This window comes from Anopheles coluzzii, chromosome 3 (assembly GCF_943734685.1).
Source record: "Anopheles coluzzii chromosome 3, AcolN3, whole genome shotgun sequence".
Lineage (NCBI taxonomy): Eukaryota > Metazoa > Arthropoda > Insecta > Diptera > Culicidae > Anopheles > Anopheles coluzzii.
Window position 1 is genome coordinate 66,490,920 of NC_064671.1, and position 20,192 is coordinate 66,511,111.

Genomic DNA, 20,192 nt, shown 5'->3' on the forward strand with positions numbered 1-20,192 from the left:
GAACGAATGAGTCGTTCACCGTCTGCTAAACGAATTCTTTCTAAGGCCAAAAATACACGGACCGGAATTTCGCGGTCGTGGAGTTCCACTTGCTGAAAAATGTATGGATATGACAGTTCAGGAAAGTTGCTGTTGACACTTTGTATATGGGTTTGACAGCAGGCGGAATTCCGCGGCCGCGAAATTCCGGTCCGTGTATTTTCGGCCTAAACCCAAGTGCCACAAATTCACTAAACGACCACTAAACGGCTTCTAAACAACTCAAGCACTCTACCTAAACGGAATATAGAAAGACTTCGTTTAGCAGACGGCAAACGACTCATGCATTCTAAAAATAGCAAAAAAGCTGGTGGCGCCATCTTTTTGTGGGATACAAAACCAGTTGAGCTTTCTTGCCTGGAGGAGAGCTTTCTCATTTCCTCTGTACTGTAGTATGGTTTCGCATTGAAGTTATGCATCGCTAGAACTAGAACGGCGATACGATTGTTTAAATACTAAACTCCAATGGAAACCACCAGCACTGAAGCAAGTGAGATTTGAGTAATGGTCGTTGGTGATGATACCCACGTATCTGACCACACGACCATTCATATAGATTTTTGGTCAGAAAGTTAGAAGGCTATATAGGTCATGATAAAATGAAACTTGTCGAAACACATTGCAAGAAAAGGATAGCAATATAATGATGAGTTGTAATACGCCATCTATTGATCAAACCAACGAAGCTGTGGAGCTTTCATTTTTTTTCTATGGATATTCAATTTTCCAGTCGTTTAAGCTTAATCTGTGGCGCTTGGGAAGTTTCTATAATCCGTTTAGGTAGAGAGCTTGAATCGTTTAGAACCCGTTTAGTGGTTGTTTAGTCGTTTAGAGAGGGAGAGAGAGAGAGAGAGAGAGAGAGAGAGAGAGAGAGAGAGAGAGAGATAAAGAGAGTAGTTTAATTGAATTTTCGGTTGTTGGTCATGTTGGTCCATCACATTTGGTTTCGTTGGCGTTGAAATGATTTTTATTTTTATGTAATTTATTTTAACACATAGTGCTACCCAAGCGCCACAGATTAAGCTTAAACGACTGAAAAATTGAATATCCATAGAAAAAAATGAAAGCTCCACAGCTTCATTGGTTTGATCAATAGATGGCGTATTAAAACTGATTATTATATTGCTATCCTTTTCTTTCAATGTGTTTCGCATAGCTTCATATAATCATCCCAAGTGCCACAAATCCATTAAACGACCACTAAACGGCTTCTAAACGACTCAAGTTCTCTACCTAAACGGAATATAGAAAGACTTCGTTTAGCAGACGGCAAACGACTCATGCATTCTAAAAATAGCGAAAAAGCTGGTGGCGCTCTCTGTTGGTGGGATACCCCAACCAGTTGAGCTTCATCGCTTGGAGGAGAGCTTTCTCATTTCCTCTGTACTGTTGTATGGTTTCGCATTGAAGTTATGCATCGCTAGAACTAGAACGGCGATACGATTGTTTAAATACTAAACTCCAACGGAAACCACCAGCACTGAAGCAAGTGAGATTTGAGTAATGGTCGTTGGTGTTGATACCCTCGTATCTGACCACACGACCATTCAAATAGATTTTTGCTCAGAAAGTTAGAAGGCTATTTAGGTAATGATAAGAAGAAACTTGTCGAAACACATTGCAAGAAAAGGATAGCAATATAATGATGAGTTGTAATACGCCATCTATTGATCAAACCAATGAAGCTGTGGAGCTTTCATTTTTTTTCTATGGATATTCAATTTTCCAGTCGTTTAAGCTTAATCTGTGGCGCTTGGGATGGCATATATACCCTTCTAACATTCCGAGTAAAAATCTAATGATCGTGTGGTCAGATACACGGGTATCAACATCATCGACCATTATTCAAATCTCACTTACTTCTGTACAAATGGTGCACAATGAAGTTTAGTATTTAAACAATCGTATCGCCGTTCTAGTTCTGGCGATTCATAACTTCAATGCGATAACAGTACAGAGCGAAGGAGAAAGCTCAAAAAACGAAAAAAGATTCACTGGTTGGGGTATCCCACCAACAGATAGCACAACCAACTTGTTTGGTATTTTTAGAAAGCATCAGTCGTTCACCGTCTATTAAACGAAGTCTTTCTATATTCCGTTTAGGTAGAGAACTTGAGTCGTTTAGAAGCCGTTTAGTGGTCGTTTAGTGGATTTGTGGCACTTGGGTATTTAGTTAATTTTACATAGCAAGCAATTTCAAATATGCAAAATCGTTGATTTCGATACATTTCCCGCTAGGGTTTTGATGTCGACAACGACCGACTTAAATCAACTCTGGAATCGACAGAACACGTAGAAGTTTTCACCGAAACTCGCACTCTTTACACATTTCTATGTTAACCTCGAAACCACAATTAGAAGCGGCAGAGTTTAGTTGCAAAGTATACCTGATTTCTTGAGCAATATTCTACTCGACGTCGATGCAGTTTGGTTGCAATTAAAGAACAAGCCTGCAAAACCAAACAAAAGTCAATCTCTGCATACGGTAATTTAAAATTTTCACCATATTCACCACACCCAACGGTCTATTACTTGGGCATCCTTAGCCAATGCGCCTTTTGAACTGTACTCAAACCGCACAATACAAACACGCAGCCATTTTGCAGCTATTGTCAGTGTGGCCAGATTATTTTGGCGGTTTTCGGTAGGCGCATCAAAATTTTGTCTGTAGTTTTCGGTAGGTTAAAACTCGAAACTTAACTGAGTTAAAAGAAGTGAAAGCGAAAGAAGTGTTAAGCGGGGGGGAGGGGGGGTTGCTAATGCGCAAAATAAAAGTTCCATCTCACGAGAATATGCAACCTTTATCTAGGATATGGATTAGATTTGGTTCAGCGGTTACACAAATGAAGTTCTTTCTGAAGTGTTGCTCTGAAAATTTTACTAGGAATTCTAAGCCAAAGAAGGACTAAGATGCTATTTTTTTTCACAGTTCTTTTTCTCGGGGCTCCACGCGACCGCTTAGGGCCGCAGCAGTGCTCTATTGGATACGATTTTATCGTACGTGCTGTCATTTGATTTTCGCTGGATTAATTAGATTTATTTGATTGTTTTTCTGAGTTTTATAATTCAATGATTAAAAAATTTAGATTTTTTCCTTCAAACTTTAGATTTTCCCTAGACATCGGTATTTCTGGTCACTTTGCCTACAGGTCAAGGTGAGCTTTTTGGTGGCCACCGTCGCAAAACGTCAAAACCGACGTCACAAGTACTTAAAAACGACGTCGCCAGCAAGGTGTTATAAATGACAAGGTGAAGTTGTTCAGAGCAAAATGACATTTCTCGACTTGACATTTCTCTTCCTGGGGCTCCAGTATAAAAATCGGGGAGGGGTGGTGCGGGGTAATGAAATTTGTATGTAGAGAGTGACAGATGTCCCCCACAATGTCGCCCAGCAAAAGCGATAAAAATCAACCTTCTAAATACATTATCCTTGGTAGGAATACAGATATATCGGTATTTCTGGTCACTCTGGCTATTGTTGAACGTCAAAAACCCTCGCCCTGCCCAACGGGGCTCCAGCCAAAAAAGGCGCTTTTGACATTCCATCCCAAACTGGGCTGGAAGAAAAGGGCTTTTAACGCTCCCGTCGCAGACGACACAGACACCAAGGAAGAGGCTCACCAGTTTGTGATCCGCTGCTCGTCGCGCATTAAATACCTTTCCACAGTTTCGGTTTCCCCTCGTTTACAGTACTATCGTGCGTTTAATTTCGTATCGTTTTACGCGTGCATCCTTCTCTTCTGCGTGAGGTGATAGAGTGAGTGCGTGAATGCTCAGCAAGGTGCAGAAAAAGATGTGTAAATAAAAGCAACGCACACGCACGCACGCACACAGCGCTACCTTTTTGTAAGGGTAAGGGCCGGGCGCAGGACGCGGATGTGAGGTGGGGTTTGCCGCGGGGCTGAAGAAGCCCTGGAACTTACGCGAGCCAGCAATACACAGTGAGCGAGAAATAACAAAGAAAAGGAGCGTGGTGTGCATCTCTTGGGAGTTGGGGTCTTCGTCCCCCCGCTGAATTTGTCATTCGGTTTGGTGGTGCACCAGCGCTGTCCCACTTCCCGGGGCGACGGGGTTGAAGTTGCCCGCGGAGCATACATTCCCCTACACACAACACATGCAAGGTGTGTTTGCGAGTGTGTGTGTGTGCGCGCGCGTGTCTGTCTCGCTGTGTGTGTCGCCGCGTCGTCGTCGTGTCCGCCTGTGTGTTATGTTGTTGAAGGCGCAAAGGGGCGGCTGATCGTCCGACTTCCGACGCGAGTGTTGTGAACTCTCCGTGCAGCATTCCACACGCCCGTTCGGTCATTCCCAGTTTTGTAAGAAACGTGTCTTAAAGTGCCTTACTTAAAACAAAACACAACTCGTGTGTGTACGCTTACTGTGTTGAGAGGCTTCTTCTGTGTGCTTGTGTGCAAACGCCAACAACAGCAAAAAACCAGCAAAAATGTTCTCCAAGAAAAAGAAAAAGCCCCAAATTTCCTTCCCGAGCAACTTCGAGCACCGGGTGCACACCGGGTTCGACAAGCGGGAGGGCCGCTACGTGGGGCTGCCGCTCCAGTGGGCCTCGATCGTGGGCAACAATCAGATCCTGAAGTCATCGAACCGCCCACTCCCGCTGGTCGATCCGTCCGAAATTACGCCAACGGAAATACTCGACCTGAAGACGATCGTGCGCCCGCACGGCCCGCAGGGTGGTCCGCCGGTAGCGGGAGTACCCGGCGGTCACGCGGTGGCTGCGCCCGACCAGCAGGGCAAGCTGATCCTTCCCAAAACGTCCAACGTCGCCCGGTCCAACTCGCTGCGAAGCTCGAGCCCTCCGCGGGTACGCCGGGGAGATTTGCGTGCCAACACCAATGTGCCACCATCCGTGCCGGAAGAGCCGTCCCAGCAGCTGGGAGGTGGACAATCACCCTTCCCGGGGATGAACAACAATGGCGCGTTCCCGCCGGTGCCGGCCGCCAAGCCGTCCGGTGCAAACTATCCGCCAGTTTCACCCACCGGCACGATGCTGGAGACGAACTTTAACAACAACTTCGAGGCACACCATCAACAGCTTCAGCAGCAGCAGCAGCAGCAGATGGCACAGCATCAAATGCATATGCACCACATGCAACAGCAACAGCAGCAGCAGCAACACCACCACATGCATCCACATCAAGCAGGCGCCGTTGGCGGGAATGTACAAGCAGCAGCAGGCCATGCAATTGCTCCACATATGAACGGTGGCAACCTATCCAACGCGGCCTCGCTGAACGGGACGACGGGCTCGAACGGCAACCTCACCAATCCGGTCAGTGTGCTAACGGAAACGTCCTCGCTGTATCATAACAGGTGAGTGGTGGATGCGACACAGAACCGGATTATGTTACGACGCCAAATGGTGCGGACCTGCCTGCCTGCGGGGCAGTGTGGTCAAATTTCGATTTCATAGACGGGGAGGGTCGGGCTTACAGGGTTTTTCAGGTGTTCTCATAGCTGTGGAACACTTAATTGACACCTTCTCACGTGAAATTAACTTAATGTAATGTGAATTGGACTCTATAGCACCCTTATTGGACATATCCAATAGGAATTTTCAAGTAGGATGACATAGAGTCCAATTGCCATCTTATGAAGTTCAATTCCCCTAAGAAAGAGTCAAGGAAGTGTCCCACAACTATGAGAACCCCTGGGAACCCCTGTTATGCTTCTTTTCTCTCCGTGTCTGTGGTTAGGTAAATGCAGAGGCCACACGAGGTGCATTTGGGGGCAAAATCGATCCAAGAAGCGCTGTGTGTAAACAAACATTAAAAGTGTGTTTGGTGGTAGACTTTGTTGGAATGTGTGAGATGCGCTGCAACGACACACCAAGAAACGCCCCGCGAACGTCCAGGGAGGCCATCAAACAACGCGTAGTGCGCAGTGGAATGTGTTGTTGTTTACCTCCAAGAATGTGCGCGCGGTTTGTTTGCGTTTGCGAGGGGTTCCCGGGGGGCGGTGTGGAGAAAGGGTGTGGTTTTGATTTTTATCATATCCATTGCTTTTTTTTGTTCACCCAACACCGGGGCGCACATGCACATTAAACTTTGACTCTGTTTTCTTTTTTAGATGTTTTTTTTTTCTTCTCCATTTCCTCTATCGTTTGCCTTCTCGGGGCTCGAAGCTGCACTGGAAGAGAGAGAGAGAGAGGGAGTGGAAATGCGACGGCAAAGCGACTCTGATTGCATCCGGTGGCGCGGCTGCTGCATGGCCCAGATCTCCGTGTGCAGCCGCGTAACCATTTTGCGGAAATAGAACGCAAAGACGCCTATCGGTTGCTTAGCCAGCCATGACAGAGCGGATGGGGGCTTCTCCGTTTGGCTACTAGGCAACGACGCCGCGCTTCCCTGGAGGAGAGGGGGGGGGGGGGGGGCAAAGACACAAATTGCGCGACACCTTTTCTTTGTACAAGATGCTTTTCCTAGCCATGCTAAGGCACATCTGCTGCGCTTAAAGTGCAATGTTTAAAGGGCAAAACGGGTTAATGACTTGTTTAGCTGTTGTTTTTTTTGTGTTGCACTTGGTGTAGAGAATTTTTTGTCATTTAACGCTTCTGTTTTGTTGAATAATTGATGAAATGGTTGTATGTTTGCCCTCCAATTTCTGCAAATCAGCTCTCCAATGTTTATTTAATCTTTTTTTCAAATAATTAATGTCAGTTGTTTGTTTTTAAATTAATCATATTTTGTCTTAAATTCAATTATCCCATCTGTATGGGTTCAATTTACCAAAACAATCCCTACCTATTCTCTACCTGCTAAACAACAGTGATCGGTGAAGTTCGAAATCAATGAACCGGAACTAACGAAAAATACAAAAAAAAAACGCCGGAAGCACTTGACACACCACCACCCTGCACAAACAACAGAACGGCGAGTAATTGATACGTAATTGAGCAATCGCAGCCAAAGCGCAATGTCAATCAAGGAAAGTCGAAAGTAGAAACTAATGTCGTTCGGCCCCCCTCCCTGTCTCTCTCTACTCTTTCCTCAACGGCATTTCACTCCGGCATGAGGGGAAGCTTTTTACACATCCATCCTCATCAGTTGTGTAATCTAATTAGCTACACACGGCCAGCCGTTTGGACGCCGTTTGGTGCTGGGGGACAATGTTTGTGGCTGTGACATTCTCCTGATCTGCTGTCTCTTCTTTTTTTTTTGGAAGGTGACGTTAAAATTGAATTTCACGCGCATCCACTCCCGAAAAAGGGATGCGAAAATTAGATTTTTTGTAAAGCTACACCCAGACAAAGCTTAACACAATTTATTAAATATTTAAAAGCCACCTTCCCGCGCGAAAGTAAATACAAAAAAGGGAACGCAGGGAAAGGGAAGAAAGAAAGCTACCAACCGCTAGAACGAGCGTGTTGTAATTAATGCTTTCTGGTCACGTGTATGTGTGAAGAGATGAAACTACCGACCAGCGGGGGTGAGAAAGGCAGGTGAGGTAACGGTAACCGGTAAAAGATTTGGTCATTTGAAGTCGTGCCACGCGATGTTTTGCTTACGCCGGACACGTTTTCGGCTCAAAATAGCACATTCGATTTGCCGCTCACAGCAGCACCAGTTTCCCCCATTTCAGTTTCTCTCTGTCTCTCTCCCTCCCTCCACTGCTGCTGCTGCTCCGTGTCAATCGCTTTAGGGTGATTTGGAATTCAAAATCTTTGAAGCGGCTGGCAGCAGCCCTATAGGGTCCACTAGCACGCTGGCTGGCTGTGGTGGAGTCACGCCAAACGGTGTGAATTAATATTTGACCCACTAGTCCCTCCGGAATACGTGCTTATCGTGATGTTGGTGGTGGAGACCAAATGAAGTCTGATGATGTTAAAAAAGCATTGTAAAATGACTGTCTTTTGTTAGTCGATAGCCTTATCTTGAGCCTTCATGTTAATACAGCACGTGGTTGCCGTTTTACTGGGCGCATTCGACAGATATTGGTGTGAAAACTACAGAGCAACTAAATTGTCAATTCAAAGTAATACATTTTCTTATCTTGTATGCAAAACTGTATGTTGTTTGGAACTATTTTTAATAAGTTATATGCTATCTTATTTAATATTTGCCGTTGGTAGCCACATGTAGATGCAAAGTTAATGCGCAATTTCTTATTTTGTGCGCAAAATACTATGTTTTCTATGCAATACTGACTTGAAACATTTACTAATTGTATTGTAAAATTAAATTTAAAAAAAAATCTTGTCAAAATCTAATAGGCAACCAAATATTTGGATAATGGCTAATAGGAAGATAAGGGCAGCAGCTTTAAACAAACAATACCAGGACGAAATCTCAACTGTTTATGACAATTACTTTTAAATTAATAGTTTTAACTAGCGGTGGGAACACATTTTTCATTGCTTGCGAGATGTTTTTCAACAGCCGTCAAATGCTGTATTTGCATCACAATAATTTACAGGGTTTTTCAAGTCAGTTTCTAATGAAAACGATGTTATTCATCACGTGGAAAATGATATTCCACATCGATCAGACATTTCATTTTCATCATAATAATTTTTAATTTCTTCAACATGATTTTCAACACTTCAACTGTCAACGGGTGATGCGATCCGGCTTCAAATCTCGCTGAAAAAACAGCAGCCAGTTGAAGTGCCGAAAATCATGCTGAAGAAATTAAAAATAATTATGATGAAAATGAAATGTCAGATCGATGTGGAATAACATTTTGCACGTGGTGATTAACAATGTTTACATTCAAAACTGGCTTGGAAACCTTGTATCCAGTTTATCCTTACGATTTTCAACACGTTTCAAGCTGGATTGAATTTGACTGTTCTTTTTGTGATGTGGTGAAAGTCATGTGTAAAAACTGAAATTTTATTATGATGCGAATACAATGTATGACCGCTGTTAAAAATCATCGTATAGGTGGTGAATAATGATGTGCACATTCGAAGTTGACTTGGAAAACCCCTGTTACATTACCCTTTACAGTAATGGGAAAACCTAATTTTCTTTAAAACAGTAGTTCGTTTCCCAGAGTCACCAGCGCGCTCATCGTGCATCGATTGTGTCTCCTCCTGTTTTTTTCTGGCTGTTGTCTTACTGCTGTGGCCAGATGTGCATTCATCCGTGGCCAGCACTTGCACATGCACTGTTTGGTCGCTGGAACGGGAACTTGCGGGATGGATAACACCGCTTGCACGTTTGCCCATGCAAAGGACAGCAATGAACCGGAACGTGGCAAGCGTCGATGGTGGCCGGGTGTTCAATTTCATATTCCTGTCCCCTTTGCGCCGGCACAACAAACTTTCATCCCCATTTCCTCCGTTCTGGCTGGACACCGCACGGTCTAATGGACTCACGAGCGCTCTTGCGTCGCTCTACCGGGCGTTCGATTTGTTTGGCAAAAGGGAGGAGCAGCGTTTGTTTTCATGCTATAAACCTCCCCCCGTAAACGTGGTGTGGGAGTTTAAAATATAAGAACTTAATTGTGTCTCGTTCCCACACCGAAAGGAAGGAGAGATTGTGTTCACTGGATGTGCTGTGTGTGTTCCTTGTTTGTCGATCATATGAGCACACCGAAACCGAATGTTGGTTAACCTTTGTGTGTTTTAGGAGGGAAGCGACGTTTTTTGTTGAAACAGAGTCCGAAAATTTAAAAACATTGTTAAAAAAGGGGGAAAAATCAAATGTTTGTATTTGTTGGGACAAGCATCTACATTGTTTGGAATGTAAATTGCCCATCAAAACACCCTCACACACACGCATACCATACTAAAAGCATTTTGTGTTTATTTTTAGATCGCAAAAATCCTCCCCCACCGGTTCGGATGGAATGCAGCGGCCCGGCGGCTACCCGAATGCAGCACCATATCCTGGCCCGATGCAGGCCGGTAACAGCTTCCCCGGAATGGCCCAGGGTGCTGGTGGTGGTGGTCCACCACCTCCATTACACAGTAAACCACAGGGACAAAACCATCCCGGACAGCAGCAGCAGCAACAACAGGACCCGCACGGTCATCTGAGCGACGCTAACAATGGCAACCATCTTCCGCCGGGTCATCACCATCACCACCATCATCATCAAATGATGGGCGTGCAGGGTGGTAACACCGGTTCACAACCCTCCGGTTCGCAGCTGTCCCCGTCCGGTCTGCACCATCATCATCAGCATGCTCACCATCATGGAGCGCAGCAGCAGCAGCAGCAGCAACAACAGCAACAAATGCAACCGACGCCATTACAGATGGGCGGCAATAATCAGATGCCAAATCACCATCATCACCATAACCACAATGCGATGGTGCACAACCATCAGAAGATGCCATCCCCGTCGTCGTCGTCGTCCACTGGCGCTCCGACCGTAGCGACCGACCCGAACCACATGTTCAGCAACAACAACTCCATCAGCAATGCGAAGAGCAATTCGCGGGCCTCCAGCTCGAGCGGGGGCAATGTGTCCGTCGCGCAGAGTACCGCGTCCACCACGCAGAGCGGTCAGAGCCAGCAGCAGCCACCGGTGAAAACGGAGCAAAGGCTTACCCACGAGCAGGTACGGGCATCGTTTTGTTTTGTTTTCATAACACACTTTTAATTGATTATTGATTTGTGTTTCCCTCCCTCCCCGCCTTTTTTGTTCAGTTCCGTGCCGCGCTGCAGATGGTGGTGTCGGCCGGCGATCCGCGCGAAAACTTGGAAAATTACACCAAAATCGGCGAAGGATCGACCGGCACGGTGTGCATTGCGACAGACAAATCAACCGGTACGTTTCTGCTCGGTGAACTGAACGCCAATCCAATGACAGGAATGGCCTTTTAATTAATCGTTTTTGTGTACTTTTGTAACTCCCCTTTCCCCCATGCACAGGACGCCAAGTGGCGGTGAAGCAGATGGACCTGCGGAAGCAGCAGCGCCGGGAACTGCTGTTCAACGAGGTCGTCATTATGCGTGACTACCACCATCCGAACATTGTGGAAACGTACAGCAGCTTCCTGGTGAACGACGAGCTGTGGGTGGTGATGGAGTTCCTCGAGGGCGGTGCACTGACCGACATTGTGACCCACTCGCGCATGGACGAGGAGCAAATCGCAACCGTGTGCAAGCAGTGCCTGAAAGCGCTCTCGTATCTTCATTCACAGGTGAGTGATTCTTAAAAGTTTCTCAATAAAAAATCAAATAAAAGCTAACACAACCACGCTATCTTCTTCCTCCCACCCCACAGGGTGTCATCCATCGAGACATCAAGTCCGACTCGATTCTGCTCGCCTCGGACGGACGCGTCAAGCTGTCCGACTTTGGCTTTTGTGCGCAAGTGTCGCAGGAGTTGCCGAAGCGTAAATCACTCGTCGGCACACCGTACTGGATGTCGCCGGAAGTGATCTCCCGATTGCCGTACGGCCCGGAGGTAGACATCTGGTCGCTCGGCATCATGGTGATCGAGATGATAGACGGTGAGCCACCGTTCTTCAACGAGCCGCCGCTGCAAGCGATGCGCCGCATCCGCGACATGCCACCGCCAAAGCTGAAAAACTCCCACAAAGTATCCAGCCGGCTGCAGAACTTCCTCGACCGGATGCTGGTGCGGGATCCGGTGCAGCGTGCGACGGCCGCGGAACTGCTCGCCCATCCGTTCCTGCGGCAGGCCGGGCCACCGTCGCTGCTCGTGCCGCTGATGCGTGGCGCCCGGCACAGTAACTGTTGAGGCCGGGAATTGCCATTCCAGAGCCATTCCAGCGCCATTCCAGAGCCAACCAAAAGAATCTCCTCTCTCTAGCACTCTGCTTGTTTCCGGGAAAGCGGAAAACGGCAAACGGAGTTTTGCACATCGAAAACGAATGCTCGTAAAGCATATATGAGCATGAGAACAGTAATGGGCGCGGCAAACCACCCGTGTGAGTAAGACATTTTGTTGCATTTATTTGTGGGAAGGGTTTTTAGCGGAAAGTGAAAGGATTGTTAAGCGAAAAGAATCGCTTTCCTTCTGTTCGTTACGTATGGTTTCATCTTAAACGAATTATTGCTGTACATAGTTTACCCAGCGACATCGAAACATTGAGGATACACGTACAATAACGACGTGTTACTTAGGGTGTAACGCGTTACACTACGTACGAATCGGACGAATCAATTGAATCTGCTTAACACAACTGGTAGCTGTAACACATGAGCCTAGTATTTAGCTACGACATTCCAGTATTTAGTTGCACGGATTAAACTTTTAACATTAATCTCCCTTCTTTCTTTGATCCCCAAAACGAAACCAATAAAGAAACGTAAATGGTTTCCGCGTATAAACTGGCAAGCGAAACAGCAAAGGGGCCATTGTTAGGATATGTTTCTGTAATATGTTTTGTTTTTAACATTTGTATAATCCCGCTTACCGTTACGTATTAGGAGTTGAAAAGTTGCATTTTTATAACACCGAACGCGAGAGTTAAGTAACACTTTGCAGTTAAAATGTTATATTTAAAGAATCGCGAGTGAAACGAAACGTTGTTATTACACAATTAGTGCAGGTGCAGTGTAGTGTTGAGCTGCTGATAGTGCGGCGTATTTTAACGTGTATTAGATATTAACCTCTGTGGCCTTTCCCGTATTTCAAATGTATAAAACAAAAACACCGAAACGAACGAAACTCATTCACTCCGAAGAAAGTATTGGAGCTTGGCTAGCTTTATCTCACCACTACCCCCCACACAAATACGTCAATTAACAAAGACTGCACGAAAAAAAGCAGTCAAAATGCGGGTTTAGACCTTTTTTCGCTTTTGCGCTCAATCTGTTGCTCACTGTACTGGTTTTTGAGAAACTTTATGAGACTGTCTCCTGTTTTCCTCTTGTCCGATCGGGTTAGAATCTCCTCTGGTAGTAGGAAACATTCCTTGTGTGTGTAAAACACACACACAATCACACCGACACTTATACATATAACCGAAATGTGCCGAACAGAGTGTAATCGTTGTATTAGGTGCGATTGCTACAATAACAACAACAAAAAAGCTGTAGTAGAAGAGCGATAGTTGCAAAACAATACAAAGTATTATAAAGTGTGAGACAAGAGACGTTTTTAGACATAAACAGCTAAACACAGAACACAGACAGAAAGGGAAGAGAAGTACACGCGCTTACCTACCTTTCCGATAGGGACAGTTTGTAGCAGCTGTTGGAGTTATTTTATACTACACAAAAAACGACGTTCGAATTTTGGGAAATAAATTGATTAAAAATCTCACATTATTATTTGTGATACAGCACAGCGACAGAGAAGAGAAAACACATCCGATGAGACCACCGTTTTGAATGTTGTAAGAATTTATTGTTAGAATTGTTTTTCCCACTATTTTTAAGTGATTCCTATTTACACGGGGTACGCGATTGGTATTTTTGCAGTATTATAAGGGTAGTTTTGTTTGTTTGTTTGTTTTTTTTTTCAATACGATAGCCTGTAAAACTTGTTCCAGCATAATACGACATTTAATAATGCTCACATGGATGGGTTCGATTTACGACACCAGGCGAACAACCAACATAAGCTCATCCGCTCTCTTTTTGACCAAACTGTCTCTTATTCATTCTAGTCTTTTTTTCTAGTGTGTAATGCTTTATCTCGTTTAGCTTTCATGCAGCAAAACCTATACTAATCGCGCCAATACTTTCATTCTATTTTGCCTCACATCATCAATTCGCACCATTAAGCTGCATCGTCACACTCGCTGTGCCTATTATTGGCCATATTGGTTGATTATATTTTTATTTTTATTGGTTCCTCGTTAGGTTTAAAATTATGCCACTTTGAAGCAAAAAGCCACTTAACATGTCACGGACGCTCCTGCCGCCGCCGTCTTTCTACCATCCAAAAATGTGAAATCTGCTCTATCTAATCGATTTTAAAGTCTATTTAATGTAAAGAAGTACGGTATCAAAACACCAGCGACGTGTGGTTCGTTTGTGGAAAAAACGATGGCAAAAATGGCAAAATATGGCGGGGATTGCTGCGCGGTAGTGGATCTCTAGTGCATGCTTCCACCACGCATATTTAGGACGATTAAGGGAACGGGGGGAACGATCTGAGAACCTGTAATCCTTCACAACAAGTAAAAACATCGATGGCAACAACGGGAAAACTGTAACCGATAACACCGATGACCTGCAGAGCGCTCACACTACACAGGCCTCCGCGTCTCTATACCCTTTACTATAGTACTTTAGTACGTTCAACAGTGACAAGGTTGTGGCTCGCTTTGCGCTTATTATTCAGCAGCAAACCACATGCACATTCATATGTGGAAAAGGGAGCCTTTTCGTAAAATATATGCGTTTATTTGTTAATGTTTTGTTGCTGCATTGCAGACACGCTTAGCGACGTTATAGCGAGCGAACAAGCGCGTTACCCCTCTTAGTAAGCGTTAAGTTACTGCGCGTTACGGTTACTACACTCTACGTTACTGCTGTTTGGGTTGCCGTTTTTGTTTGGTTTGTTTTGGTTGTCTTTTTTTTAGTGATAAGTCTTTTTTATAATTGGTTTTTACTGTAACTGTGGTAGTATTTTGGGAGTGTTAAACGTTAACCATCAAGAAGACATATGTATTCTGGGTGTATGATACGCCCGTGGTTTCGGTCCTTGTGAAGACATTTTATATGTATCGTTTTGAACTGCTTAATTGGCATCATATTTTTTGGGGACGATTCTCGTTTACTGTAGATGGTTGTGTTTGCGGTGAAAAAGGACAAGAGTGCTAAGCAGATACATATACACTTTTGCCTTTAATTTACAAAAAAATAAGAGAGAAACAGGAGTTCTCTTGGAACCGATCAACTAAAATCCTAAGAGACACAGCAAATATAACTTAATACGTTACGTAGAAGACATCACATATCGTATAGAAGTAGTTTTTCCTACATTGGAGGTATTCCCTTGATTGCACACTGATTAGTAGAAAATAACACAGTTAATAAGAAGTATTCCAAAAGAGAAGAAGCTTTCCCCTTACAGAAGTGAAGAGTACACGTAAAGACCATTCCATCAAACATCAGCTAAACCTCAATTAAACTACAACACACGCACGAACTCCGAATGCACTTTGTGACACTTTGTAAAAGCAGGACGAGACAAACTTGCTGGGGACGAGGACTTATTCTGGGCTCATTTACTTCCTCCTCTCTCTCCCTCTCTTTGTGTGAGTATGGGTAAATAAATCTTACTCTTTTGTGCAGAAGAGACTTGGGTCGCGTCCTCCTCTTCCTCCTCCTCCTCCTCCCGGGAGCTCCTGCGGCGATCAGTTCTCGATCTCGAGCGCCGTATCGTCGATGGTGTGCAGCCAGTTGAAGATCAGCATGTGCCGCTCGTACTTGGACAGCGGTTTGCCCCGCTCGTTCTCAATGTCGTGGAAGGTGAGATGCTTCTTCGGACCGTGGTGTACACCGCGAGCAACACCTCCGCTTGTCTTTTTACCGGGATGGTCCGCGAGTGCCTCACCACCACCACCACCACCCGGTGGTGCCGGTGAGCTGGTCGATTTTCCACCCACGGGTGAGGCGGACGCATTGGACAGGCTGGTCGAGGGTACGATCAGCTCGGTTGGCCCCGGATTGGTGGCGGCAAAGGCGGCCGCCTCTAGCCGGTCGAGGTTGAACTCGCTCTGGGAGAGTCGCTCCAGCGCACGGTAGGTCGTGAACAGCCGGCGGCGGATGTAGTTCTGCCGTATCTTCTTGTTGACCGAGCTGATCAGGTCCGTTACGGTGAAGCTCGGTGCGGGCGGGTTGGTCGTGGTCAGTGTCGGTACCTGGCCGGACGATTGGCCACCGTGCGGGGAGGGAAGTTGCGAGGTGGACGCTAGCTCACCGACCGCTACCCAGGTCGAGTAGGAGCGGGACGCATGCTCCAGCCGGGAGTGATCGAAAAGGTACCCGACCTTCTGGAAGGGCGTGAGCGCGAGCTCCGACGAGGACAGACGGCCAAGTTGGTGCTGATCGGAGGGCAGCTGATAGATGTCGGTCGTGCTGAAGCTCTTGTGGATGCCCAGTGCGGCCGACAGTGTGGCACAGTTCCGGATGAGATCGTTACTTTCGTTCCAGCGCTCGGTCAGGGTGGAGGACCTACTTTCAGAATTTGAAAGAAAACTTTAGAAATCACAACTCCCAGATATATGTAGTGCCCAAAACCATTCCCCCCTCCCCCCCTCCCAGTTCCTTTCATACCGATTCCTTTTGCTATCCTTTGGATTGAGCAGACTGCCGAGCTTTTCCTCCATCGTGCGGTTGAGCAGGCTGCAGCTGGACCGGTTCAGTACGCTGGTCGCCTCCGAGTTCATGGACGACACGGAAATCGATATCAGGGACAGGTCGGTGGAGAAGCTTTCGTGCGACGGCGAGCGCAGGATACGGTTCGTTACCGCTAGCGCCGGTGTGGTGGTGGAGGTGGAGGCGGTGCTTTTCTGTGACGCCATTCGAGTTCGGGACGCACCGGGGTGGAGTTGTCTGGAATAAACGCAGAGCGGATGCCTGATGCTTTATGATCATTGGAAGTAGTTGGTAGGTGTAGGCTCCATGCTGTTTGTCTAGTAATATACCAGCCCTTCCCCAACCTACAACTTCCAACCAGCAGCGGGTGAATACAAATGAGCTAGCAACCGGGCTACCTGAGCCTGGGAGTTTAAATTTAGAATAGCTGCGACAACGGATTAATGCCAATCAATTTCCCCCGAATGATGCGACACCGGGCACCGGGCTCAATAGTTATAATCGCTTTCACTGCTAATCGCGATGTATGGATTATTAAGTAGAGCCACTGTGTGTCCTTTTTTATGGACACGGTAATAATCGGAAGGTTCCAGTTTTTTGTTCCAGTTTCCTATGAAAGGATGTAGTGAGCGGTTGCAGAGCTCTAGAGATGGACGGCGCGCGATACCGGTTGATATGCATGAAAACCGTGGCAGGCGTTCGTGCCTAATGGGATATTGTGGTGGATATATTTTTACACCATCGCCCTTCCCTGTTCCCCGTATACTCTATTGATAGTCGGTTATGGCAGCATCGTCACCCGGCGCGGGTGTATGCATGTATGATTTATGGATGCTCGCTACGCATGGAGATAGACTAAGAATGGGGACTTTTGTCTTTTTTTGTTAGTGGTGCTTTTTTTACATTAATTGGAGCACACCACCAACGTCTGTTTACTGTCTATCTTCTAAAGAAGATCCTTTAAATGTATTGATGGCAACCAAAAAGAGTTATACATTTTCCTTCTTGATGTCATCCAGAATTTTCCAAAAATTCTTTAAAGATTCCAGAATTGCATTCATGTATATCTTGAGGATTGGAGAAGCCTGATCTGACCTAGACCTTGAGAGATGACTTCGATAGGTTGAATATGAGTTTGTCCCCAGATAGGTACAGGGTCCTGAGACAACCAGCAAATGCTCGAAACCAATTCTTGAATCCTGACAAGTAACCAGCACTAGGACCAGGGAAGATATTATTTTGAGGATCCAATTCCAAGAATTGTGTAACCGTTTTATCAATTCATTTTCTTCTCTTTTCGATTTGTCACCATAACGTTAGTCGATCTATTCCGGCCATAAGGCACTAATTGACTTCTGTGGACTACCTGTGACGGATTTGGTTTACGGGTAATAGGATAGTCAATCCTCAGCTAAGTTGTGTAACGAGTGTTCTACTGGACTGGGGTAATACGTTCTACGGCTGGAATAAACTAAAATATCAGTTCCTGGTTAGTAATAGATCAGGCAAGATGGTTCCAATGGTTCTTGTCCTCTACAAAATACTTTGCATCGTAGCTCAGCAAATTTACCAATGAAAAGTTCAAGTATTCCGTACCATGAGAAATACGAGATATGAAGAGTACAATTCTTAACTTATTTGAATAAACTTATCGAAATAGCTGCATATGAATGCTCGTTATTCCAGAATGATTGTTTTTCGTTAATTCCAGCTAGTGGAAAAAGTTTCTAGAAAACCTCTAAATCTGGCATCAAAAGTAACCATTTCGCAGTATTTCACGTTTCCAGCGAAGCGTCTAATTAAACACCTCCAATAATCGGCAGACATCTGCAGAAAGGATAGAGCAAAGTGTAATACGAACAAATCCGTCGTTCGACATAATTGCAATTCGTACGGACCTTTAGCACGCCATAGCCAGTGGCGGGGGACAATGAGAATCGTAGAATTTTGCACCAAAAGCCCCTTTCTTTCCAAGGCATATGTTTTGTCACAATTAACTCAGCAAATCAGGCCTGTTTTCCCCGACAACGACAGTTTCCCCGAATGTCTATTTCTGGCCCCCTTCTGGGAAAGTTTTCGTACGTGTGCGAAACACACGAAAAAGTGGAAATCATGCTTTCGCTGCCGGATCGAACGCGATTAGCCGACAATCGTGGTGCGTACAGTTCTTGCCCGTTTTTCTGTGTAATTAATTAATGGGGTTAAAAACAGACTTAAGCGCCTTGGCATGATGTCTCTAGAATGTTCAAAAGTCACAATTGGGGACAGGTTACACGAAGGTTTGGAAGGTTCGTGGAACAGGGAGAAAACAAGCCACTGGGCATACTGCTGCATAATTTAGTTGCAGCCAGTGCCTAATTCACGCTTTATGTCTCTTATTTACCTTGTGTCACACGCCTGGCTACTGGGTACCGGACCAGTTGACACGGTTAGTAGCGTCGTCCGTCCGTTCCGTCGGGTGTTGTTGATGATGAAGTCCTTAACTCCAAATCAGGACCGAAAATCTCGGAACAGTGTGTATGTGTGTGTGTGTTTGTCCTGTTGAATCAATACCACACACGCACGCTGTGATTTTGACTGGATACGTTTTGATGTTTCTATTCACAAAATCCTGCCAGACAACGATAAGCTACGAATAATCGACAAACCGTCTTACCGGAAGTCGCGCAAAACTTTCCACACGCACACACAGTTTTTGGCACTCCCAAGATAATCTCCCCGTTTTTCTGCTTTTCTATGTGACCATACAAACGAGTCAATTCCGACACCGAAACTCCTCGTGCCACTGGCTTCGGCACAAAACTGAGAGGCCGCTGGTGTTGCAAGCTGTCCTGCTCTATCCTACTCGCTCGCCAACCGGAACCCGCTCGAATATCGATTAGCTGCTGCTGCTGTGGGGCTCCCCGGGGCACTTGGCGTGTGCACTGGTCCACTGGTCATATGGCACGGTGCCAAGTACGGGGACGGCGGGGGCAACATTTACCAACAAGGAAGTATCATCCTGTCGGCATCCTGTTTCTCAGGGCAGACAAGGGCGATGTAATAATAACCACAGCTGGGAGCTGGGGCGTCCGTATGGTCTACTACTGGATATCACACACACAGTTTTCACGCACTTTTCACGCCTGCCTTCCCGACATCAAACATCGAATCAAGGGTCCAATCCCGACAGGACCGATTTATTATCACAGATTACCCCTATCCACAACGGACACGCTTTGATCTTGGGGTTTCGCACACGTCAACGCCCCATTCGTGTTATGTTATCCTGCCTGGAAAAAAGGGGGGCTTTTGCGACGGAGCTTTTTCACGTTTGGTTTTTCGCTTTTTCCGTCGGCCTCGCTTTAGCCAAAACACCCACAAGAAGGCTCCGCGTTCACGATGTTCACTTCACATGCACACACACACACACACGTGCGCAGTTAAATTTTGCTCCCACTCCCTCCCCGAGGTCTGGCAGAACGTTTCCCTTTTCCACCTATTTCTGCTGCCTGCCTAGACCGTGACCAAGCGTGCTAGCAACCAACGGCCGCCTTTGATGGCGAAAATCCAATGCGACATTCGCAACACGTCGTCCTCGTCGTTGTGGTCGATTGTGCTGTAATATTGCGTCCGTCCGTCCGTCCGTGCAGCGTCGAGACTGAATGCCCGAGATGGGCCCGAGCGTGTGAAGGAATGTTCCCTACGACCCGGCATTATTATATTTTGGCCATCGCAGCCTTCCCCATTTCCTAAAAACCCTTCCCTGCTGATGTTAAGCAGCTCGTTCGTCCGTGTGTCCGGTCGGTTCGGCTACTGTTCGGCTTCTCTTCTCGGCAAATCGGGCCGAAGGGCTGCGGGCTCTCGTTTGCTGCTCGGAATTTTCCTCGCACAGTGGGAAAACCCATTGGCCACACTTTCGTTCAGTTTGGGTTTCCATTTTCTCATTAATTTCTCTCC

General features: G+C 46.0%; 2 protein-coding genes across 4 annotated transcripts; one reads left to right on the top strand and one right to left on the bottom strand.

The window, feature by feature from the left end:
• The first annotated feature begins 3,276 nt into the window (after window positions 1–3,276).
• LOC120955598 (serine/threonine-protein kinase PAK mbt) lies at window positions 3,277–13,245 on the top strand. Its single transcript, XM_040376625.2, has 5 exons — window positions 3,277–5,367; window positions 9,816–10,566; window positions 10,656–10,776; window positions 10,881–11,152; window positions 11,236–13,245. The coding sequence occupies exons 1-5, from the start codon at window positions 4,481–4,483 to the stop codon at window positions 11,713–11,715; spliced, it is 2,511 nt and encodes an 836-aa protein (XP_040232559.2). The 5' UTR covers window positions 3,277–4,480; the 3' UTR covers window positions 11,716–13,245.
• Window positions 11,808–20,124, bottom strand: LOC120955599 (uncharacterized). 3 transcript variants are annotated; one of them, XM_040376628.2, is made up of 3 exons: window positions 18,637–20,124; window positions 16,212–16,490; window positions 11,808–16,109 (listed from the first exon to the last, which is right to left on the bottom strand). In XM_040376628.2, the coding sequence occupies exons 2-3, from the start codon at window positions 16,457–16,459 to the stop codon at window positions 15,290–15,292; spliced, it is 1,068 nt and encodes a 355-aa protein (XP_040232562.2). In that variant the 5' UTR covers window positions 16,460–16,490; window positions 18,637–20,124; the 3' UTR covers window positions 11,808–15,289. The 3 variants fall into 3 exon arrangements, with proteins under 3 accessions (XP_040232562.2, XP_040232560.2, XP_040232561.2); XM_040376626.2 differs by having other exon boundaries at window positions 11,808–16,112; XM_040376627.2 differs by having other exon boundaries at window positions 11,808–16,112; window positions 16,212–16,514.
• Window positions 20,125–20,192: the final 68 nt, after the last annotated feature.